We start from the raw sequence: 18,504 nt of genomic DNA, 5'->3' as shown, positions 1-18,504 counted from the left end.
GAACTTTCTCTTTCTAGTGAAAGCAGTGGCGTTTCCTTAACCTCATTCTACATGTGCACCAACTCTTAAAACATAAACAAATATCAAAATATTGCTTGCAATGGATAGATATCGAGTAAACTAGAAGATTAAGTGTATTTTTCAACCAATTCGAGTATTAATATGGCATTAAATCTGATTTTGAAAGTTGGTGCACAGGTAAAAAGTGAGGTTACGGGACGCCACTGAGTAAAAGGAACGATTACTTCTTGTGACGGATTAATGTTTAGGCCCTCTTTAATACATAAAGATTGGGTAAACTTTAGAGCCTGTTGCATTATTTCTGAAATAATGGTGTCCAGTTGCGTCGCCCTAACCTCAAACTACCTGTGCACCAGCTCTCAAAACATTCACATGTCTCAAAATATTACTTGTAATGGACAAAAATTCGTAAAACTAGACACAATCATAAGACATCAGTGACTGGAATCATTAATAACTTATGTTCCTTGCATTTAATAGAAAAGTCTTAAACAAAGCTTTAGCTGAGAAAATTTTCATCAAGCGCAGCTATCATTTTATTAAGCAGAGTGGAGTGGTGAATGTTGGAATAGATATGATCCAAAATTTTGGTTTTCCCATAGTAATCCCATAGTAATATATATAAACTTCAAATGGTTTGTGCCAAGTCAGTTTCTTACAAAATAAGCTCACATTTTGGGAGCCTAGTCAGGATCCAATTTGTAACCGTTTGAGCACTGTGGAGCGAAATTTTCAAATTTTGCATCAGTCTATTAGGTTGCCATTGTCAAATGCTCCTTCAATATCCAAGAAAGAACAAAGTGCGATAACTGAAAGTGAATTTTCGATTCTAGTTACCAAAGAATGGAGTAACAGTTCATTTTCCAGATTGATACGCAAACTGTAAATTAGATATTGGATGCGTTAACATGTAAGTTGAATTGATGAAGTCATTGAACACCTTTTGCATAGTCTTCTGTAAAATTGATGAGAGACTAATTGGGTCTAAATGCTTTTGGCTGTGTTTTATCATGCCTCCCATTTTTCGGTATTACCAATCTCCATTTTGATGGAATCTAGATTAATCTTAACCTTGCCTTGATAATCTTAGTTAGAGACGGAATCAGCATTGCTTCACCGTTTTTAAGCAGTGCCGGGAAAATGCCGTCCACACCCGCAGATTTAAAAAGCTCAAAAGATCTCACAGCATTCTCCACACTGGCAGTCGGGAAAATTTCATCAGCTATATCTAGTGCGGTGTTTACTGTTCTCTGAGACACTGGAAAGGTTTCCATAGAACACTTTTCACAAACACGAACGGCTGAACGAGCCGATTCCACACACAATACCGAACCTGGAAAATGTGTTTCCATCTCTAAATTTAAAGTTTCAGTGGGAGATTTGGTAAAAACTCCATCATGACATTTAAGATTACCAAGTTCAATTGTATTTCGCAAGAGTTTTCTGTAATCTCGCAACTATAGGAGTACTATTTATATTTTCACCCATTTTAATCCAACACCGTCTCTTACATTTCCGTATTTCATTATTATATTCAGATAGGGTTTTCTTATATTGAGTCCAATTAGAAGTGATTTTCGCCTTATAGATCATCTTACGTGAAACTTTCCGAAGGCGTTCCAATTTAGAATTCCACCACGGCACATCTCTGTTAGAAGACAACCGTTTTATAGGATAGTTACTGTTGTAGAAATTTACTATCGTTTACCTTTTGAGAAAGTGATTATAATTGTGGGATTGAATCAATCTTTACGAAGCTGTATTTTATTGGCAATAGTTAATCGTTTTTCAATCGACATAGAATTCCATACTTCTTGGCAATTTTCTTGATGACATTGTCAATGTGAGGGTTAAACTTAAGTTTGTCATCAATAATCACGCCGAGATATTCAATTTCCCGAACGTGATCAATAGTCTCACCATCAATTACAACAGAGTCGCTCTCATTTACTCGATTCAGCGAAATTACCATGAACTTAGTTTTACTTGTATTCCATTTTAACTGCTTACACTTCATCCATCTTCTTAGTGATCGCAAATATTCATTCAAGTGTGAGACGACAACTTCTAAATTCTCAGCTGCAATGAATAACACAGTATCAGCTGCAAAAAGATTAAGGTCGCAAAATCGTAAAACACGTTGCAAGACATTAATATACATAATAAATAAAAAGGGGCTCTAATACACTTTCCTGGGGCACTCCAAGGTTATTCCCCACGGGACTGGAATAGAATCATTAAAAACAGTCTGTTGAGTCTTGTCACACAAATAGCTTTCAAACCATTCATAGTACTCATAATTCCAAAGCGCATGATTGCACTTAGCCATTTTTGCCCTTAGTTCTAGTATCAACAAACTAAAATTATTTAAATACACCAAAAACTCAACAAGTTCTAATTTTTTCTCTAAACTCTCGAAACTATTCGGCTTTAATCGTTGCAGCAACTTTTCGAACAGGAACCACTAAGGATTCCTACCAAATGTGCGGCACATGTCCAATCAGCAATGATTCATTAATAAAGTCCATTGAGATGTGGCCACCCAAGTAACATTGCAAGCTTTATAGAGGTTTTATAGCATTGTTCAAGTCTAAATCATGGTCTACATAACCATCATAAAACCAAAATTGTTACTTGGGCAATGACATGAAAGCAATTTTGAATACCTCTAGCATGCTGCATTAACATAATCTAATGAAAAACAAATAACTCATCTAATCTAATTGGGTGAAAACCTTTAATTCAATTCATACAATTTTCTATACATGAAATCTCATAATTTATTAAGAGTTTGCTTGAATCATTTCAGAATACCCTCAGAGTTCATCAGAGATCTCTTTCTGTCTCTTGAAAATCATTTACAGAACACTCCTTGAATTGAAAACAAAATCTCCAATGCTCTTCAAATTATACTGGAATTACTTTTTACGCGGATGCAGAAATTTACGAGGATTACTCCGATTAAATTTATCACTATGGGTATTTTTGGAATCGAGGTGATGTCCAGAGGCCAGAAATTGATATCTGATGCCATTTTGAAATTCAATATGGTGCCTTCCGGTTGCCTAAAAAAGTGAGAAATACTGTCAAATACCCATCAAAATGGGTATTTTTGGAACCGGGGTAATGTCCAGAGGTCAGTTTTGGATTTCAAAATGGCGTCAGATATCAATTTCCGGTCTCTGAGCATTACCCCGATTCCAAAAATACCCATATTAATGGGTATTTGATAGTATTTCTCACTTTTTATGCAAGCGGAAGCCACCATATTGGATTTCAAAATGGCGTCAGATATCAATCTCTGGCCTCTGGACATCACCCCGATTCCAAAAATACTTATATTGATGGTATTTCCCACTTTATATGAAACCAGAAGCCGCCATCTTGGTTTCAAAATAACCTCGGAAATCAATTTCCAGAATCTAGGCATCATCACCCCGATTAAAAAAATACCAATATTGTTGGGTATTTGATGGTACACACTAAGATTTTTTTACAGGGGTCAGTATTTTTTTACTGGGTTTTTGAATTACTGAAAAAGTCGGAAAAAATTCAAATGACCGTTATCCGTAAGGAATCAATGAAATCGACCAATTTTATTTTCTATCATTAAATGGGGTTAACCGAACTAAGTATGTACAAATTCAGAACAAATTTTCTCAATAATAAATTTTCCACAGATTTTTAAACTTTTACCGAACAGTTCCGCAATTCAAAAACTCGGTAAAACCGTACTGACTCGATTAGTGTGTATTCCTTACTTTAAGTTAAACCGGAAGCATTTATCTTGTATTTAAAAATGGCGTCTGGACAGCACTCCGATTCCAAAAATACCCATATTGATGGGTATTTGACAGTATTTTCCACTTTCAATTAAACCGGAAGCCGCCATCTTGGATTCCATAATGGCGTCGGATATCAATATGCGGCCTCTGGACATCATCCCGATTCCAAAAAATAGTCGCATTGATGGGTATCCGGATAATTTTAACTCGGTTATCATCCATACTAAAATTATCCGGATGGGGATCAGAATGTTTAATCGAAGTCAATGTGGTTCAAGCTGGTTTTATATCAGACCACAGTTTTTTGCATTATTAACTTGATTTTTAGTCGAAGGCTAGTTCATCACGACAATCCGACAAAATCACTTGCACTCAAGTCTGGCGAATCCTATGCTGGCTTACGCGCGCATATTCATACAGATATTTGCCGATCTCTTAGGATTAATGAAATAGTTGTATCGTAAACCACATTTCAAACCTCCTTCTTCCCTTTTCGCATCCAAAAAATTGTAAATCTCCACTAACCTCGAGATAACCGCGAGTACTCGGTCCAGTTCTTTTAACTTTAAATTTAAGACAGTAATAATGTATAACGCAAAGGATAACTCGGCTCTGTAAAGTTTATTCGATTGAGCCTGTACAAATTATAAAACAAAAAAAAATTTGCCGATCTCGATCGGGTTTCTAAGAAGCTTCTTAGTAAAAACAGCAGAAAATCACAATGTTTGGTGTAAACTAACATATCTTATATACTGAAGATACGTGTGACAACATGAGTTTTTACACTTAAAAAAATACAAATTGTGCAATTTACGCAGATTTCGGAATTTAGGCGGATTCCGGAATTCACACGGTTTTTTACGCGGCACGTATCCCCCGCGTAAAAAGTGACTCCAGTGTATTAACACACTATGCAGTATTACATAGGTATTCCCTAGGGGGTTTCTTCGGAAAATTCACAACCAACAATTGAAAAGGCCTGAACTCCATAATGCAAACAAACCTTGTAAGGCCATTTTCTCACGAACCGAAACCTGCATTCGTAAACTTAAAACACAATCGAGTAGAGGAGAATTACCCCTACCCTGTTCATTTTGTTGGTTTGCATTTGTGAACTTCGGTTCGCGACAAAATGGCCTTACAAGGTTTGTTTACAAAGTGGAGTAAAGGCCTTTTAAATTGTTGGTCTTGAGTTCTTCTTAGCATTCACTTTGTATTCGCCACAAAGTCTTATGGAATTTGCTTTGGAACTCTCCTTTGAATTCTCTAAAAACTATCACCAGAACATGGATGCTATTCCCTTGAAATTTTATTGGAATCATCCTCAGAATTCAATGCTAGCAGAACTATGAATAATTACCCATAACAAACAATTTTGCACTGTTAAATGCCAACCGGATAAGCTCGAGTCTGATCGATTTGTCAGTTGGCGTGGAACTGCTCAATGGCAAAACTAGCTACAGATTTCAGTTCCATGATCCATCATCGTGTTGTAGGGCAGATAAACATGGATGCGAATTGGAACCCCTTCGAATCACTCACCCAGTCCGAATTCCTTCGTCCGAACGAACCCCTCCTCTCCCGGTGATTCGAGATGGCACTTAATTTTCCGCTTGATCTCCTTTGTTTGACAGCGTGGCCCCACCATCATCACGATCCACCATTCGCATTTGTTTTGACCTGTAACATTTTTGCACCGACCGACCAGGCGGCGACTGGTCCTGTCAAAAAAGCGAAAGGGACACAGTTTCTCGCGCGCGGCAGCTATTGCTATGGCCATTATTATTATTATGCTTCACCATCAGCCTCATCATCCCGAATCGGAGAAAAACACAGAATTCACAATCCGGTTTGTGATTTTAAATTTAACGAAACGGACCGAAAAAAAAAAGCTCAACCTGTTCGCTTTCATCCTTGTCGTCTCATGAGCATTCGTTCGACTGCAAGCATACGTGGACGGGTGTGACCCCTCCTGCTGGGGTCCTTTCCCTTTGAAGTTGTTATTTCGAAACTTCCTTTGGGTTCCCTTCACTTTTTTTCTCTGCTTCTGCTGCTGCTGCGCTCGCTTATTATTTACCCTTCTGTGTCTTTTTGGCTTCTCCTTTTGCGTTTCGCAAAGAATGAGGTGGCTTCCAGGCAAGTCAAAGGAATGAGATAGCAGAAAAGAAAAAAAAATTGGAAAGGATCCGATTTTAAGTTCCCGGAATCGCATCTCCCGAGGAATTTCAAATTTGCAAAATGTTTTGACGGGAGATTGATGATTTGCCGTTGCCTGTTTTTACACAGCTGAATTTTTGAAATTTCCCAAAAGCGCACATCAATGTCGATGTCTGTGCTAGGGAAATAGGGAATTTTACCCTATTTTCGCGGCACATAATTACCTTGCAAAGTACTTTGAACCGATGCAAACCGATATCAAGCGAAAAAAAACCCAACCCTGTAATCGACTCCCCTAATCATGGCCCGACCGTCATCATCATCATCATCATCATCATCATCTTCCTCACCTTCGGCCACCGTTGGTAGCCATGAATGCACTCTATACACGTCGTCCGTCCGAAGCACGTCCCTGAATGCGTTCCTTTCCACTCCAAGCAACGATCGCGCGCACACGAGGAGGACGCAAGCGGAGCAGAACGAAGAGGGATGCAACCTTGATAACACTCACAAGCTCACATCCCACAGTCCCAGTTTTTTTTCTCTACCCTCCTCAGCTGCAGCTACTGTGGTGCACTTGTGATAACAACGCGCGACTCTCGACTCGGTTTCCCGCGGTGGTGCCGGACGCCGACGACGACGACGGTATCTGTAATCAATGCAACAATATCATTATGTAAATAAGCTGAGTTTCTCGCAGTTAGCCCCGCCCCCGCCCCTCCCAGAACACCGTCTTGATTTTGATGATGATGATTGTTTGGATTGATGCAAGATTGTAGCACATTGTGGAGAGCTCCAACTGGTGGTGGCCTGTAAAGCTTCGTAGTTTGTGTAGAGGTATAATCCTTCCGTCCCACCTCCCAACTCATGGAGAATATGGGGCTTGTTTACAGTTGGGACTATTTGGGTAAATAGAGGAAGAATCCATGATAGTAGCGCGCGATTGGTTTGGAATTAGTTGGGGTTTTGTACAGGTTGACAGACGGGGAGATTCGTTCGAGTGAGGACAGGTATGGGCCATCACCGAGCAAACATTTATTCCAAATTGATAACTAGTTCTGTTACCGGGTTATCATGGTTTGATAACTGAATATGTTATTATTGTGGTCGAATCCCGAACAACATGTGGTATGATACCTTATTTTGGTATGCTTGTGGTATAAAACCTTGTTTTGATATGATTCAGCTACTGAAATATTTTGAAAAATATCAAATCAATACCAAAATAACAAAACGTGATTTTTCACTTGCAGAAATTTTTTGTCGTTTACGATTGATTCAACAAGTTTGGGGATGCAAGAGATAACAGCGATTTCATGATAATTAACGATGTCAGATTTCATGCCTGGCACCAAATGAGACGATTTCCAATTTTCAGGGAATTTTACATTCTTCAAAGACATATTGAATAGGCTTTTTTTTTAAATTCTTTATTAAGGCGATTTTTATCCTTTGGCTAGTTCATCTCCGATATTGAATAGGCGTTCTAAAGGAAGGAAAAGTGGTTCTAAAAAATTCTTCACGAATACAGGTGCATTTCCGTCTCAGGTCCTGGTACTTTAGATGCGTCCAATTTTTTTTAGTGCGTTGAGGACTTCATGTTGACATTGTTGATTCACAGATTTGACGCGATCACGGACTTTTTCAGAAATTGTAGTATATACTTCCTGAAAGAAATTTGTAAAGAGATTGCAGATTTCAAAAAGATTTTCACCTACATTTCCGTCAAAATGCATTCGTGGCGAAAAATTATTACTTTCAATTTAGTTTTTACATAACTGAAAAAGTACTTAGGGCATGATTTGACTTCATTTTCGACTTAACTATTACATTTTTCTTATGCAGAATTAATGGCTGTGTTGAGTTGGTTGCAACAATAACACCTGAAAGATTTATTGGATTGGTATTTTTGTTATCTAGTTCGTTTATTTGTAAGGCTCAACCGCGTTAGCTTTACGGAGCCGATAGTTCATTGTTCTTTGTTTATAACAAAATTCACTTAATTCTATGTCTAGTAGGAATTGGGCCGAATACTCGCGGCTTACCCGAGGTTAAAGGGGTACATTGTCACAAAATAGGCAAAGGGGAGGAGCTTGGGGTAGGGTTTCGTTGTCTCATCAGAGCGATGTCGCCAGTATGAACGGTAGTGTCGTTCTAGATTCGTCTGGAGTTCGACCGGCTATGGTGACCAGTGGGCGACCATGAGACTCATCGAGACGGGGGACAAGACAAACAAAGACTAATAAAGAGGTACAAAAGACAAACGAATTAAATTCTTATACTAGACATTTGCAGAAACACATAAATCGACTGCATATAGCAGAGATCGCGGGTACCCAACACGTCTCTGATATGGATATAGGGTTGTCTTCCTTGGGCCTCGAGGGTATTCAAAAGTTGCTCTCTGGCGGCGTCAATATCCGTACATTGCCAAACTGCGTGATCGATGTCATCGTAACCGTTTTCACACCGACAGATGTTGCTGTCCACGAGGTTTACTCTATTGAGATGCTCATCTAGCAAGTAGTGGTTGAACATAAGTCTACTCATCACGCCAATGAAGTCATGATTTAAGCCCAAGTCTTTAAACCACGCTCTCGAAGAAACATTAGGAATAATTGAACGTAACCACCGTCCAAGATTTTGGATTGGTATTAGACTTCTTCTTCTTCTTCGCTTTTCAAGCTTATTGCATATGACATATTAGCTTATTGCGTGCTCTCAACTTAGTGTTCTAGATGCACTTCCACAGTTATTAATTGAGAGCTTTCGATGCCTGTACCATTTTTGCATTGATATGATTGTGTGGCAAGTCCAATCATACTTCTATGCCCAGGGAAGTCGAGAAATTTTCCAACCCGAAAAATTCCTGGACTGGACCGGGAATCGAACCCAGCCACCTCCAGCATGGTCTTGCTTTGTAGCTGCGCCTTTACCGACTGAGCTAAGGGAGGCCCCGGATTGGTATTAGAAGATTTTTTTAAATAACAAATTATGGTATTCTGGCATCTGGCATTATGCCGTTATCATACCTGAATTCATAAGTTCTATTCTCATGCTCGGGATAAACACTCTGCATAACAAAAAATTTAGCAAAAAATGCTCGTTAGATATCACAAAAATAACTAATTTTGTTATCATTAAAAACAACTTGATAACAAATCCAGTCAGCTATGCAAATTTATTCAACCAATTTAAAATTATGTTATTGATTTGACAGCTGGGCCGTCTTAACCACCTTTTGGGGCCCCTTGTCTATTTACACTACCAGTCATAAGCAGTGATGGCATAATCATTAGGAAATTGATATTTTCCCACTCTCATACGCTCTCAATATCACGCGTGACATTGGAGCAAAATATCATGCTTGATATTGATTTTACAAGCTCCTTTGATATAGCGAGACTACTCACAACGTTTAAAGGTCTATTGCACCTCGTTCCTTAGAAAGAGAAGGTATATTAATGCTAGCTCTTTTAACTCTTCACCGATGCCATACATGAACCGACTGCTGCGAGCTATTATGGAAGGTTCGGTTGCGTCCGGGTGTAAAGCAGAAATCATGAAACTCAATCTCACCACAGTTTGGTGAGATTTGCATGTGGTGAGTTTTGCTAGCTTGATATTCCGAGCAGCGATAACACAGCTTGTAATTTCAACCGCAATTGATTGCATGTTGATTTTTGTCTACGAAAATCAAACGTGATCTTGTTCTTTGGTGAGATTTGATATTTTGATATTTTTCCAACACTGGTCATAAGTATGGAATCGCTTAGAAAAGTATGGCAACACTTATTTGAATATTGTATCACCTCCTAGGTCTCGAAATCCTGATTATCTGCAAAGGAGCTGCCTTCAGCATTAGTTTTTCAGAAGGCAGCCAAAGGCGTCCGGAAAGTGGACAGTTTGGTTTGGAATTATGACACTACGTGGCGCTAGACGCTATTGTGCATGTAACATTGAGCATTTCTAGATTTATTTTATCTCGAGATCGTGACGACCTGGAAAGTTTGAGTCTTCAGCATAGTTGTTTAGAAAACCAAGGGCGTCCAGAAGATGGTGGGTATAGTTCGGAATTCTCTCACTATGAGCATTATTTTAAATTGTTTTATCTCGTTATCCCGACCACCTAGAAAGCTCGAGCTACAGAAAAGTCGCTTAAAAGGCAGACAGCTTGATTCGGAATTCTATCATTACGTGGCGCTAGTGAGCATTAACGAACATTTCTGAAATTATGTAATCTTGTGATTCTGATCTGATAGAAAGTTCAAGTCTTCAGCAAAGTTGTTCAGAAGGTCATGACTGAGTGAATAGTTTCGGAACTATGTCACTACGTGGCGCTAGTGTGCATGCAAAAATGTGAAATATATCGGATCTGAGAAGTTTTAAATCGCTTGAATATTAAGTCAATCAGTCCTGATCATTTTGGAATGACTTGAATATGAAGTAAATCAAACCTGAAAAGCTTGGAATCACTTCAATATGAAGTGAACTAGACCTAAACAGTTTAATCCACTTGAATGTGAAGTGAGTAAGACCTGAAACATTTGGAATCACTTGAAAATTAAGTGAATTCAAACTGAATAGTTTGGAATCACTTTAACATTAAGTGAATCACACCGGAAAAGCTTGGGGTCACTTGAATGTGAAGTGAATTCGAGCTGAAAAGTTTGGAATCACTTGAATATGAAGTGAACCAGACTTGAAAAGATAGGAATCACTTGAAAACACTACCAGTCATAAGTATGGAATCGCTTAGAAAAGTATTGCAACATCGCTAGTGTGCATGACCCAATTCAATAAAGTTCGAAACCACTTTGGAAAGTACTGAATAACGCCAGGAAAGTACTAAATCATTTCAGAAATGTTCAGAAACATTTAAAAATACACTGAATATCTGCAGGAAAGTACTGAATTACTTAAAATAAGTTCGGAATTACTTCAGAAAGTACTGCATCACTTCTGGATAGTTTCGAATAACTTCAACTTAGAAAAAATTTCAATCATTTCGGAAAGCACTGATTCATTTAAAAAAAGGTTTTGAATGACCTCGGAAAGTGTTGCATTGATTCAGCATAGCTTAGAATCTTTTTTGAAAGTACTTAATATCTTTAGAAATGTTCGGAGTCACTTCGGAAAATACTGTACCAGTTCGGAAAAGATTTCACAATTTTCTGAAGAGTTTGAAATCACTTCCGCAAGTATTGATTCACTTCGACTAAAACTGAATAACTTAAGAAAAGTTTGGAATCACTTCAGAAAAGTTCGGAATCACTTCGGAAAGTACTGAATTTCTTTAGAAATTTTGTAATCACAAAAGTTTGTTAACACTTCCGCAAGTACTGCGTCACTTTGGAAAGCACTGAATTATTTAAGAATAGTTCGGAATCACTTCAAAAAGAACTGAATAACTTTTGAAAAGTCTGGAATCACTTCGGAAAGTATTGAATTACTTTAAAAATTTGGATTCACAAAAGTTTGTTAACACTTCCGCAAGTACTGCGTCACTTTGGAAAGCACTGTATCATTTAAGAATAGTTCGGAATCATTTCAGAAAGAACTGAATAACTTCAGAAAAGTTTGGAATCACTTCGGAAGGTACTGTATCACTTCATATAATCTCATATTCACTCCGGAATGTACTTCATCAATTCATAAAAGTTTGAAATCACTTCTGCAAGTACTGAATCTCTTAAGGAAATACTGAATCATTTTAGAAAGTTCGGAATCTCTTCAGAAAAAACGGAAACACTTCGAAAAGTTATGAGTACTGCAAATTATTGAATTATTTTAGAAATTTTTGAACCACAAAAAAAGTTGGTTATCACTTCCGCAAGTACTGCATCACGTTGGAAAGCACTGAATCATTTAAGGTGATACTCTAAGGAAGCCTGAGCGTGAAACTTGGCACAAATGTCAGCTTCCATAAAACATACAAATTTGAAATTGCTGCTCCTTGTTTGCTGTGCTACTACAAACAGAGAGTAGCAATTTCAAATTTGTATGTTTTGTGGAAGCTGACATTTGTGCCGTTGAAGTTTCACGCTAAGGCTTCCTTAGAGTATCACCTTAAGAATAGTTCGGAATCATTTCAGAAAGAACTCAATAACTGCAGAAAAGTTCGGAATCACTTCGGAAAGTACTGCATTACTTTAGAAATGTTGGAATCACAAAAGTTTATTAACACTTCAGCAAGTACTGCATCACTTTGGAAAGTACTGAATCATTTAAAAATAGTTCGGAATCACTTCAGAAAAAAACTGAGAATTTCAGAAAAGTGCGGAATCACTTTGGAAAGTACTATAAACTAATTAAATCGCTTCCGCAAGCACTGAATCATTTCTGAAAATACTGAATCTCTTTAGAAAAGTTTTAATCATTTAAGAAAGTTCGGAATCAATTATACATGCCTACTAGCACCACGTAGTGGCAGAAATCCGAACCAATGTTCACCTTGGGAACGCTTCTGGTTTTCTGAACTACTTTGGTGAAGACTCGTACTTTCTAGGTGGTCGGGATCATGTAATAAAACTAATCCAAAAATGCTAAATGTTTCATGCACACTAGCGCCATGCAGTGACTGAATTCCGAACCAAATTGTCTCTATTTCTGACGCCCTTGGTCTTTGGGGGTTGGTGGTCATTATTGAAATAAATATCCTGAGGATTATTTCCACACTCGGGAAAACCAATCTCCCAAATATCAAACTTCATCAACCAGTGATGGGAAAAATCAAAAAAATCCAAAATCAGGAACGGCCGAAATCACTGCCGATTTTGAGATCAGCAAAATCACAAACAGAAAATAACGGCTGAACCTAAGCTGATTTTGAGGCAACAAAATCACCAAACGGAAGATCAATACCTTGGAGGGGTTGGAGGAAATCCTATACTAAATACTATCAACATGAAGCTTTAGTGCGATAATTTATTAGCTAGATAAAGATCTAAGAATGGCAGATTGATAGTTCCGTTGGAGTACAACAATGTGAAAAATGAACGGAAGTTGAAATTGAGCGAAGGGTCATTAATGCGACAGTACTTAGGAAAACTGCACTCCTTTGCCTAGCTCACTTGATGGGTTTGGGGATTAGAGGTATTTCCTCCAGGCAAAGGAGTGCGCATTTGAATAGTATTGTCGCATTAATGTCCCTTCGCTCTATTCCAACTTCTGTTCAATTTTCACACTGCCGTACTCGAACGGAACTATCAATCTATCCTCTTTAGAACTTTCTCTAGCCAATAAATTATCGCTTCATGTTGATATTAGTATATAGCATTTTCTCCCAACGCTGAAAATCGTAAACTTCACGTATGAAGTAACAAAACACTTCAATTGAATGAATAAAATAACTGTTATAAACTTCAATATAAAAATGTACGTTTTTAGGATTTTTAAACTTAGGAAGCATCCATTAATTACGTCATAATAAAATTGTCCTTCCATTATCACAGATTGCCTTATTTTCCTCGACCTCCATTCATTCTATTACGTCACGCAATCTTTTCCCGCCCCCCTCTTTGATCAACGATGTAAAAAAAGCGTGAATTGAACCAAACAAAACGACTGAAGTTCTATGGACTTCTCGGAAGTGCTTCGGACATCTCGTATACGGACTACACATAAGTTCAACGGATTTCTCGGAAGTTCAAGTCTTTTTTCGGAAGATCCGTGGACCTAACGGAAGCTCTATTTCAGCGAACTTCTCAAAGTTCTATTTCAACGAACTTCTCAAAATTTCTATGGGCTTCTCGAATATTTCACGGATTTCTCGGAAGATCTACGGTCCTTGCAGATATTCTACTGGCTGTTGAAAGGTCTACGAACTTCTCGGAAGTTCAACGGTCTTTTCAGCAGCTCTACAGACTTCTTGGAACTTATATGGACTTATTGTTAGTTTTACGGACTTTGCAGAAGTTCAACGATCTGCTCGGATGCTATACGAACTTATTGGATATTCTATGGACTTCTCGGAAGCTCTATAGACTTTTCGGAAGTTCTATCGACGACTCCGATATTGTACGGACATTTCGGAAATACCACAGACTTCTCAGAAGTTTTACGGATTTGGGTACTTATCCGGAATTGTCGGAAGACCCTCGGGCATATTGGAAAATCTGCGGACTTCTCGGAAGATCAATGGACTTCTCGGAAGTTCTACCGAACTTCTCGGAAATTTTACGCACAGCTAAAAAAAAAATAGTGTAAATTTCCGTTACTATGATGCACATAAATGGAGCGTCATATATCATACAAGTTTAGATTGTAGATCGTGTAAATTTATGAGACATGTCATGCAAGATTCCATATATTGTATGCAACTGTCCACTTTTGTTTGCAACATTTCTTGCAAGCTGCTAGTTTACGTGAAAAGGAAGTTTACATGTATGAATGTTTGCATGCATGGATGTTTACATCGCCAGTAAAATTCAGAATTTTTTGGTGTGCGGATTTTTCGGATATTCTACGGATTTTCTTCGGACTTCTCAAGTTTCAAAAGATAAGTTCATAGAACTTCCATTTCCGACATCTCGAACAACATCTTCGCAACTCCCCGACAGCTCCAGGAACAACTCGAAACATCTGACAAGTTTGACTAACCCACACACATTGGCGTAGCTAGACAATTTATCTGGAGGGGGCCTAGATAATTCTGGAGGGGACCTAGATAATACTGGAGGGGGCCTAGATAATTCTGGAGGGGGCCTGGCCCCCCTGGCACCCCCATTAGCTACGCCAATGCCCACACAGAGCTTCAGGAAATTTCATAGATCCTCCGATATGTTCTTGCAAGACGCTCAAGGACTTTACGACAAGTCCTCGGAACCTCCAAAGTTCTTGCTAATTAGTGGATCTTACGACTGTTTTGCGGCTGTTTTTGTTTTACTAATTACTAGTTCACAAAACCATCAATGTTTTCTCAACTAGTTCAAGGAACTTGCTTCTTTGTTGTTCTAAATTGTCGAATTCTCGGGATATAGTTGTAGATATCCCGAGAATTCGACAATTTTGAATAACAAAGATGTTAAAATGATGTGATTTTTAGCATATTTGACCCATTTCAAAGTACTCACAAATTAAAACTATAGAATATGGTGGTGTGACGTCACGGTTGAACAAACTCCGCCCCCTTTTGGCACATTTGGTTACGTGTTTTTAAACAACGCCCACCCTCCGACGCGTCTTGTAATTTATCGATGCTCCCTTATGTTTAAAGCTTATCAAAAATGCAATTTTTATGAAATTGATCAAAATAGTAAAACATCAACAGCACAATTTTTTTTAAATTTTCCACAATTTGTTTTTTTCAATGCAGGAAACATATTTTTTAGTCCAGAAAACCGTTGCCATATATTTCGTAAACAAAAAATAAATAAAAGTTTTTTATTTTGCTATTTTGTTCAACTTTGAAGTTTCCATTGTGTCCGTTTCAGAAAAGTTAGCATTTTAGATAAGCTTGCAATTAAACATAAGTTTAAAAATCTTAAAAATGTTCTTTTTTGTTATTGATATTTGTTATAGATTTCTTAATTTTGTTCGAATTTTGCTTATTTATTTTTCAGTGTGTATTTTTTCAGTTTCCTATAAATTTATCTCACACGTCATACCGACTAGATGAGCCGTTTTCGTGGTACGATTTATTGAAAAATATTGAATACGTCATTTTTTTAAATTAGACGAGTTTCAAAATGGCAGTACTTCAGCACAAACTTGGTTCATTTCATCCTTCCTGAAATTCGAAGAGGGAAAATCTAAAATTTGTTGATTTTTTCGCTATTTGGCCTGGAACTGCTCTGTTGTGCTTCCTCCTGAAAGTTTCTTTCGACTTCTTCTAGTAGCTTCTTCCGATTTGTTCGGAAAGATCATTTTGATTTCTTCCAGATGTTTTTTCCGACTTCAAAGAGAAGATTTTCTTTTTGTCAGAGTTTATACTAACTTCTATCGGAAATTTCTGTCAACTTACCTGTTTTCCGGCAAGTCAAACTGGATTTCTAGGAACCGAAAGATAACAATTTTCGTGAATTTCCCGAAAATTGTTTCCCGGAGTGTACCGCCCCTTTGATTGGAGTTAGCTTTTCCTTAGATATTTAGACATATTGACTTTCTTGCACTGCCGCAGCACTATAAAAACGTGTATCCTAAATTCCTAAACTGAGCATTTATAGTGGACCAAGAAGTCTACGGAGCTCAACTTCCGTTGCATCAGAGACGCATCAAATTCCGCTTATTACTTGTATGTCCGGATTGTAGTAATCTTGATACTAATGACCCGTCGCAACAAATCCCAAGTGAAGTCGAACGACTGTTCGCCACTACAGCTGCTATTTTAACCCACCAAACATTTACATTCTGTACCGAAAATTCAACCCTGTACCTGGATACTGCGGGACGCAAACCGAGCGATACGGGAGCCTCCTTCAGCACTTGCCTGGATTGGAGCAAACGATAGGCGAGGCGGTGGTCGGCATGTAGCGGGAAAGCTGCATTTACCTTATCAGAGAGCTCAGGCACTGGCGCGCGCTCACAGACTCGCCTGACCATTGTTCGCCGCTTCTTCGTGTGGGTATGAGTGCATTTGTATGCCTCTGTCTCACTTCCTATCGCAATGCATCGTGTCTGACCTACTTTTCCGTACGCTCCGTGTACTCGCCCTACTCGTGGTACAAAAACACAAATGATAAAACAGCTAATCAAATCGGGGAACTTCCTATCGGTTCGTCGATTTCCATCATCAGGTATCGCTTTGGGCCCAACTAAATTCTTGGAATTTAGAACCTTACTACGTCGTCGTCATCGTCGTGGCGTTCCACTTTGTTCTACCATCCTCGATCGGTGGTTATCTTATTTTTTTTTTTTGTTTTGAAAACCGGTTCCAACGAAATCAATAATCTTGCCCGGGGTCTATAATCGGTGATCATTAAGCACTCGCACGTTCGATGAATTCTAAATTAGCGCAGCACCAGAGCGCGCTCTCGTTTTTCAACCGATCAGTAGTGAACTGTGGACGTTGATCCTTATTTATGGCAGGTTGATGTTTCCCCCCTTCTTGTCCGTCGTTGTCTTCGTCACGTCGATTTAAAGGTTAGCTGTCGATTATGGGGAAATCTGGAGCGGTTCTGATTCTCTGATTTATTCTCCCGATTTTTCGGGGTAATAATTTTGATTCTTGGAAGTGGTCGATCTGCATAAATTCTGCGCGATTGCAACAAATTTGCCGGTTTCAGGTTTCTTCAACTCCGCCACGAATTCAGCAATGCAACCCTCAGGTTAGTGCCAGTATGGTTTTGGGATCGTTGAATTTAATGCGTTTGCGTTTGTATTTTCACAGCACACCCAGTATGCGTGGAGTCTCCGGATCGATTCAGACTGGGAACGACTCCGGCAGCATGCTGAATCGGTCGGAGAAGGGTGCTAGATCAGCTGAGCGAAACCTCCAGGATGGTGATTGCAGTCAACAGCAGCAACCGTACTGGCATGTGTGACTTGTGAACTCGTGCGTGCGATAGAGACGTAAATTAGCTGAAGGTGTCAAACGGAGGATTAAGTGAATTGTTGTTTTTGATTGGTGACCTGAATACGGTGAGGCCTTTGCGCGGAAGAGCTTACAGGGATATAGTGCGAGTGTTAACACTTTGTTGGGTTTGCTAGATATTCTATACTTTGTTGTTGAACGCAGAGAATACGTAGTTCGGTTTATCGAGTGCGAGTGTTGAGTTATCTATCTATAGGGGTTAGGAAGACTACAGAGCAGCTAGAGCAAAATGATGAAAAGAAGATGGTCCAACAATGGTGGCTTCACGGCGCTCCGGATGCTGGACGACAGCAGTTCGGAGGTGACGTCGTCTTCGGCCGCTCTCGGGATGACCATGTCGCCGAATTCGCTGGGGTCGCCCGACTACGGTGAACTGGAACTGTGGAGTTCGTACGAAGACAACGCCTACAACGGCCACTCGGTCCTATCGAATGGGAACAACAATGTGGGCGGTTGTGGAGCGGCCAACAACCTGCTGATGAACGGAATCGTCGGGAACAATAATCTGAACGGGATGATGAACATGGCCGGCCAAGTGGTCCAGGCCAACGGGAACAACATCCAGCACATCGTCGGCAATCTGATCAACGGCATGAACCAGAACCAGACCTTGATACCACCGTTGCCGTCGATCATCCAAAATACGATCATGAACACGCCCAGAAGTGAATCCGTCAACTCCATTTCGTCAGGTAAGTGACTCACCCAACCAACAGCCGTTAGGTTCCTACGAATTAAGTAAACTTGCAAACGAATCAATAAGCCCAAGGCACTCGATTCGGTATAAATACCCCTCGTGACCTAGAAAACAAAATCCACATGTAATGCATATTTCACGTCCGCTGCGACGACGACGACGACGACGCCGCGGAACAAAAAATAACGAGGCTACAAAAATATACACAAATATAAACTCATTAGCGCCGGAGCCGGGGAAGGTGCGCTTTGTAGCCATCTTTCTCTGCTCAGCTCCTTGAATTTCCATACCGGTCGGTCGGTAGCACTTTC

The 18,504-nt window shown here is 39.2% G+C and overlaps 1 protein-coding gene across 3 annotated transcripts in view; it reads left to right on the top strand.

Moving 5' to 3' along the window:
• The window catches only part of EcR (Ecdysone receptor), a 797,280-nt gene that overhangs the window by 591,363 nt on the left and 187,413 nt on the right, over nucleotides 1–18,504 (top strand). Inside the window, exon 2 of one of the 3 annotated variants that reach the window (XM_065234608.1) lies at nucleotides 17,293–18,188. The exons of the other annotated variants lie outside the window; for them this stretch is intronic. Within the exon in view, the coding sequence (XP_065090680.1) occupies nucleotides 17,726–18,188 (463 nt within the window). The 5' untranslated portion in view covers nucleotides 17,293–17,725. The remainder of the gene's footprint in view (nucleotides 1–17,292; nucleotides 18,189–18,504) is intronic. 3 annotated transcript variants of the gene reach the window in all.

Source organism: Ochlerotatus camptorhynchus, unplaced genomic scaffold, assembly GCF_037179485.1.
Source record: "Ochlerotatus camptorhynchus isolate MF236.1 unplaced genomic scaffold, CSIRO-AGI_Acam_v1.1 ptg000434l, whole genome shotgun sequence".
Classification (NCBI taxonomy): domain Eukaryota; kingdom Metazoa; phylum Arthropoda; class Insecta; order Diptera; family Culicidae; genus Ochlerotatus; species Ochlerotatus camptorhynchus.
This window is presented reverse-complemented; position numbering and strand designations above follow the sequence as displayed.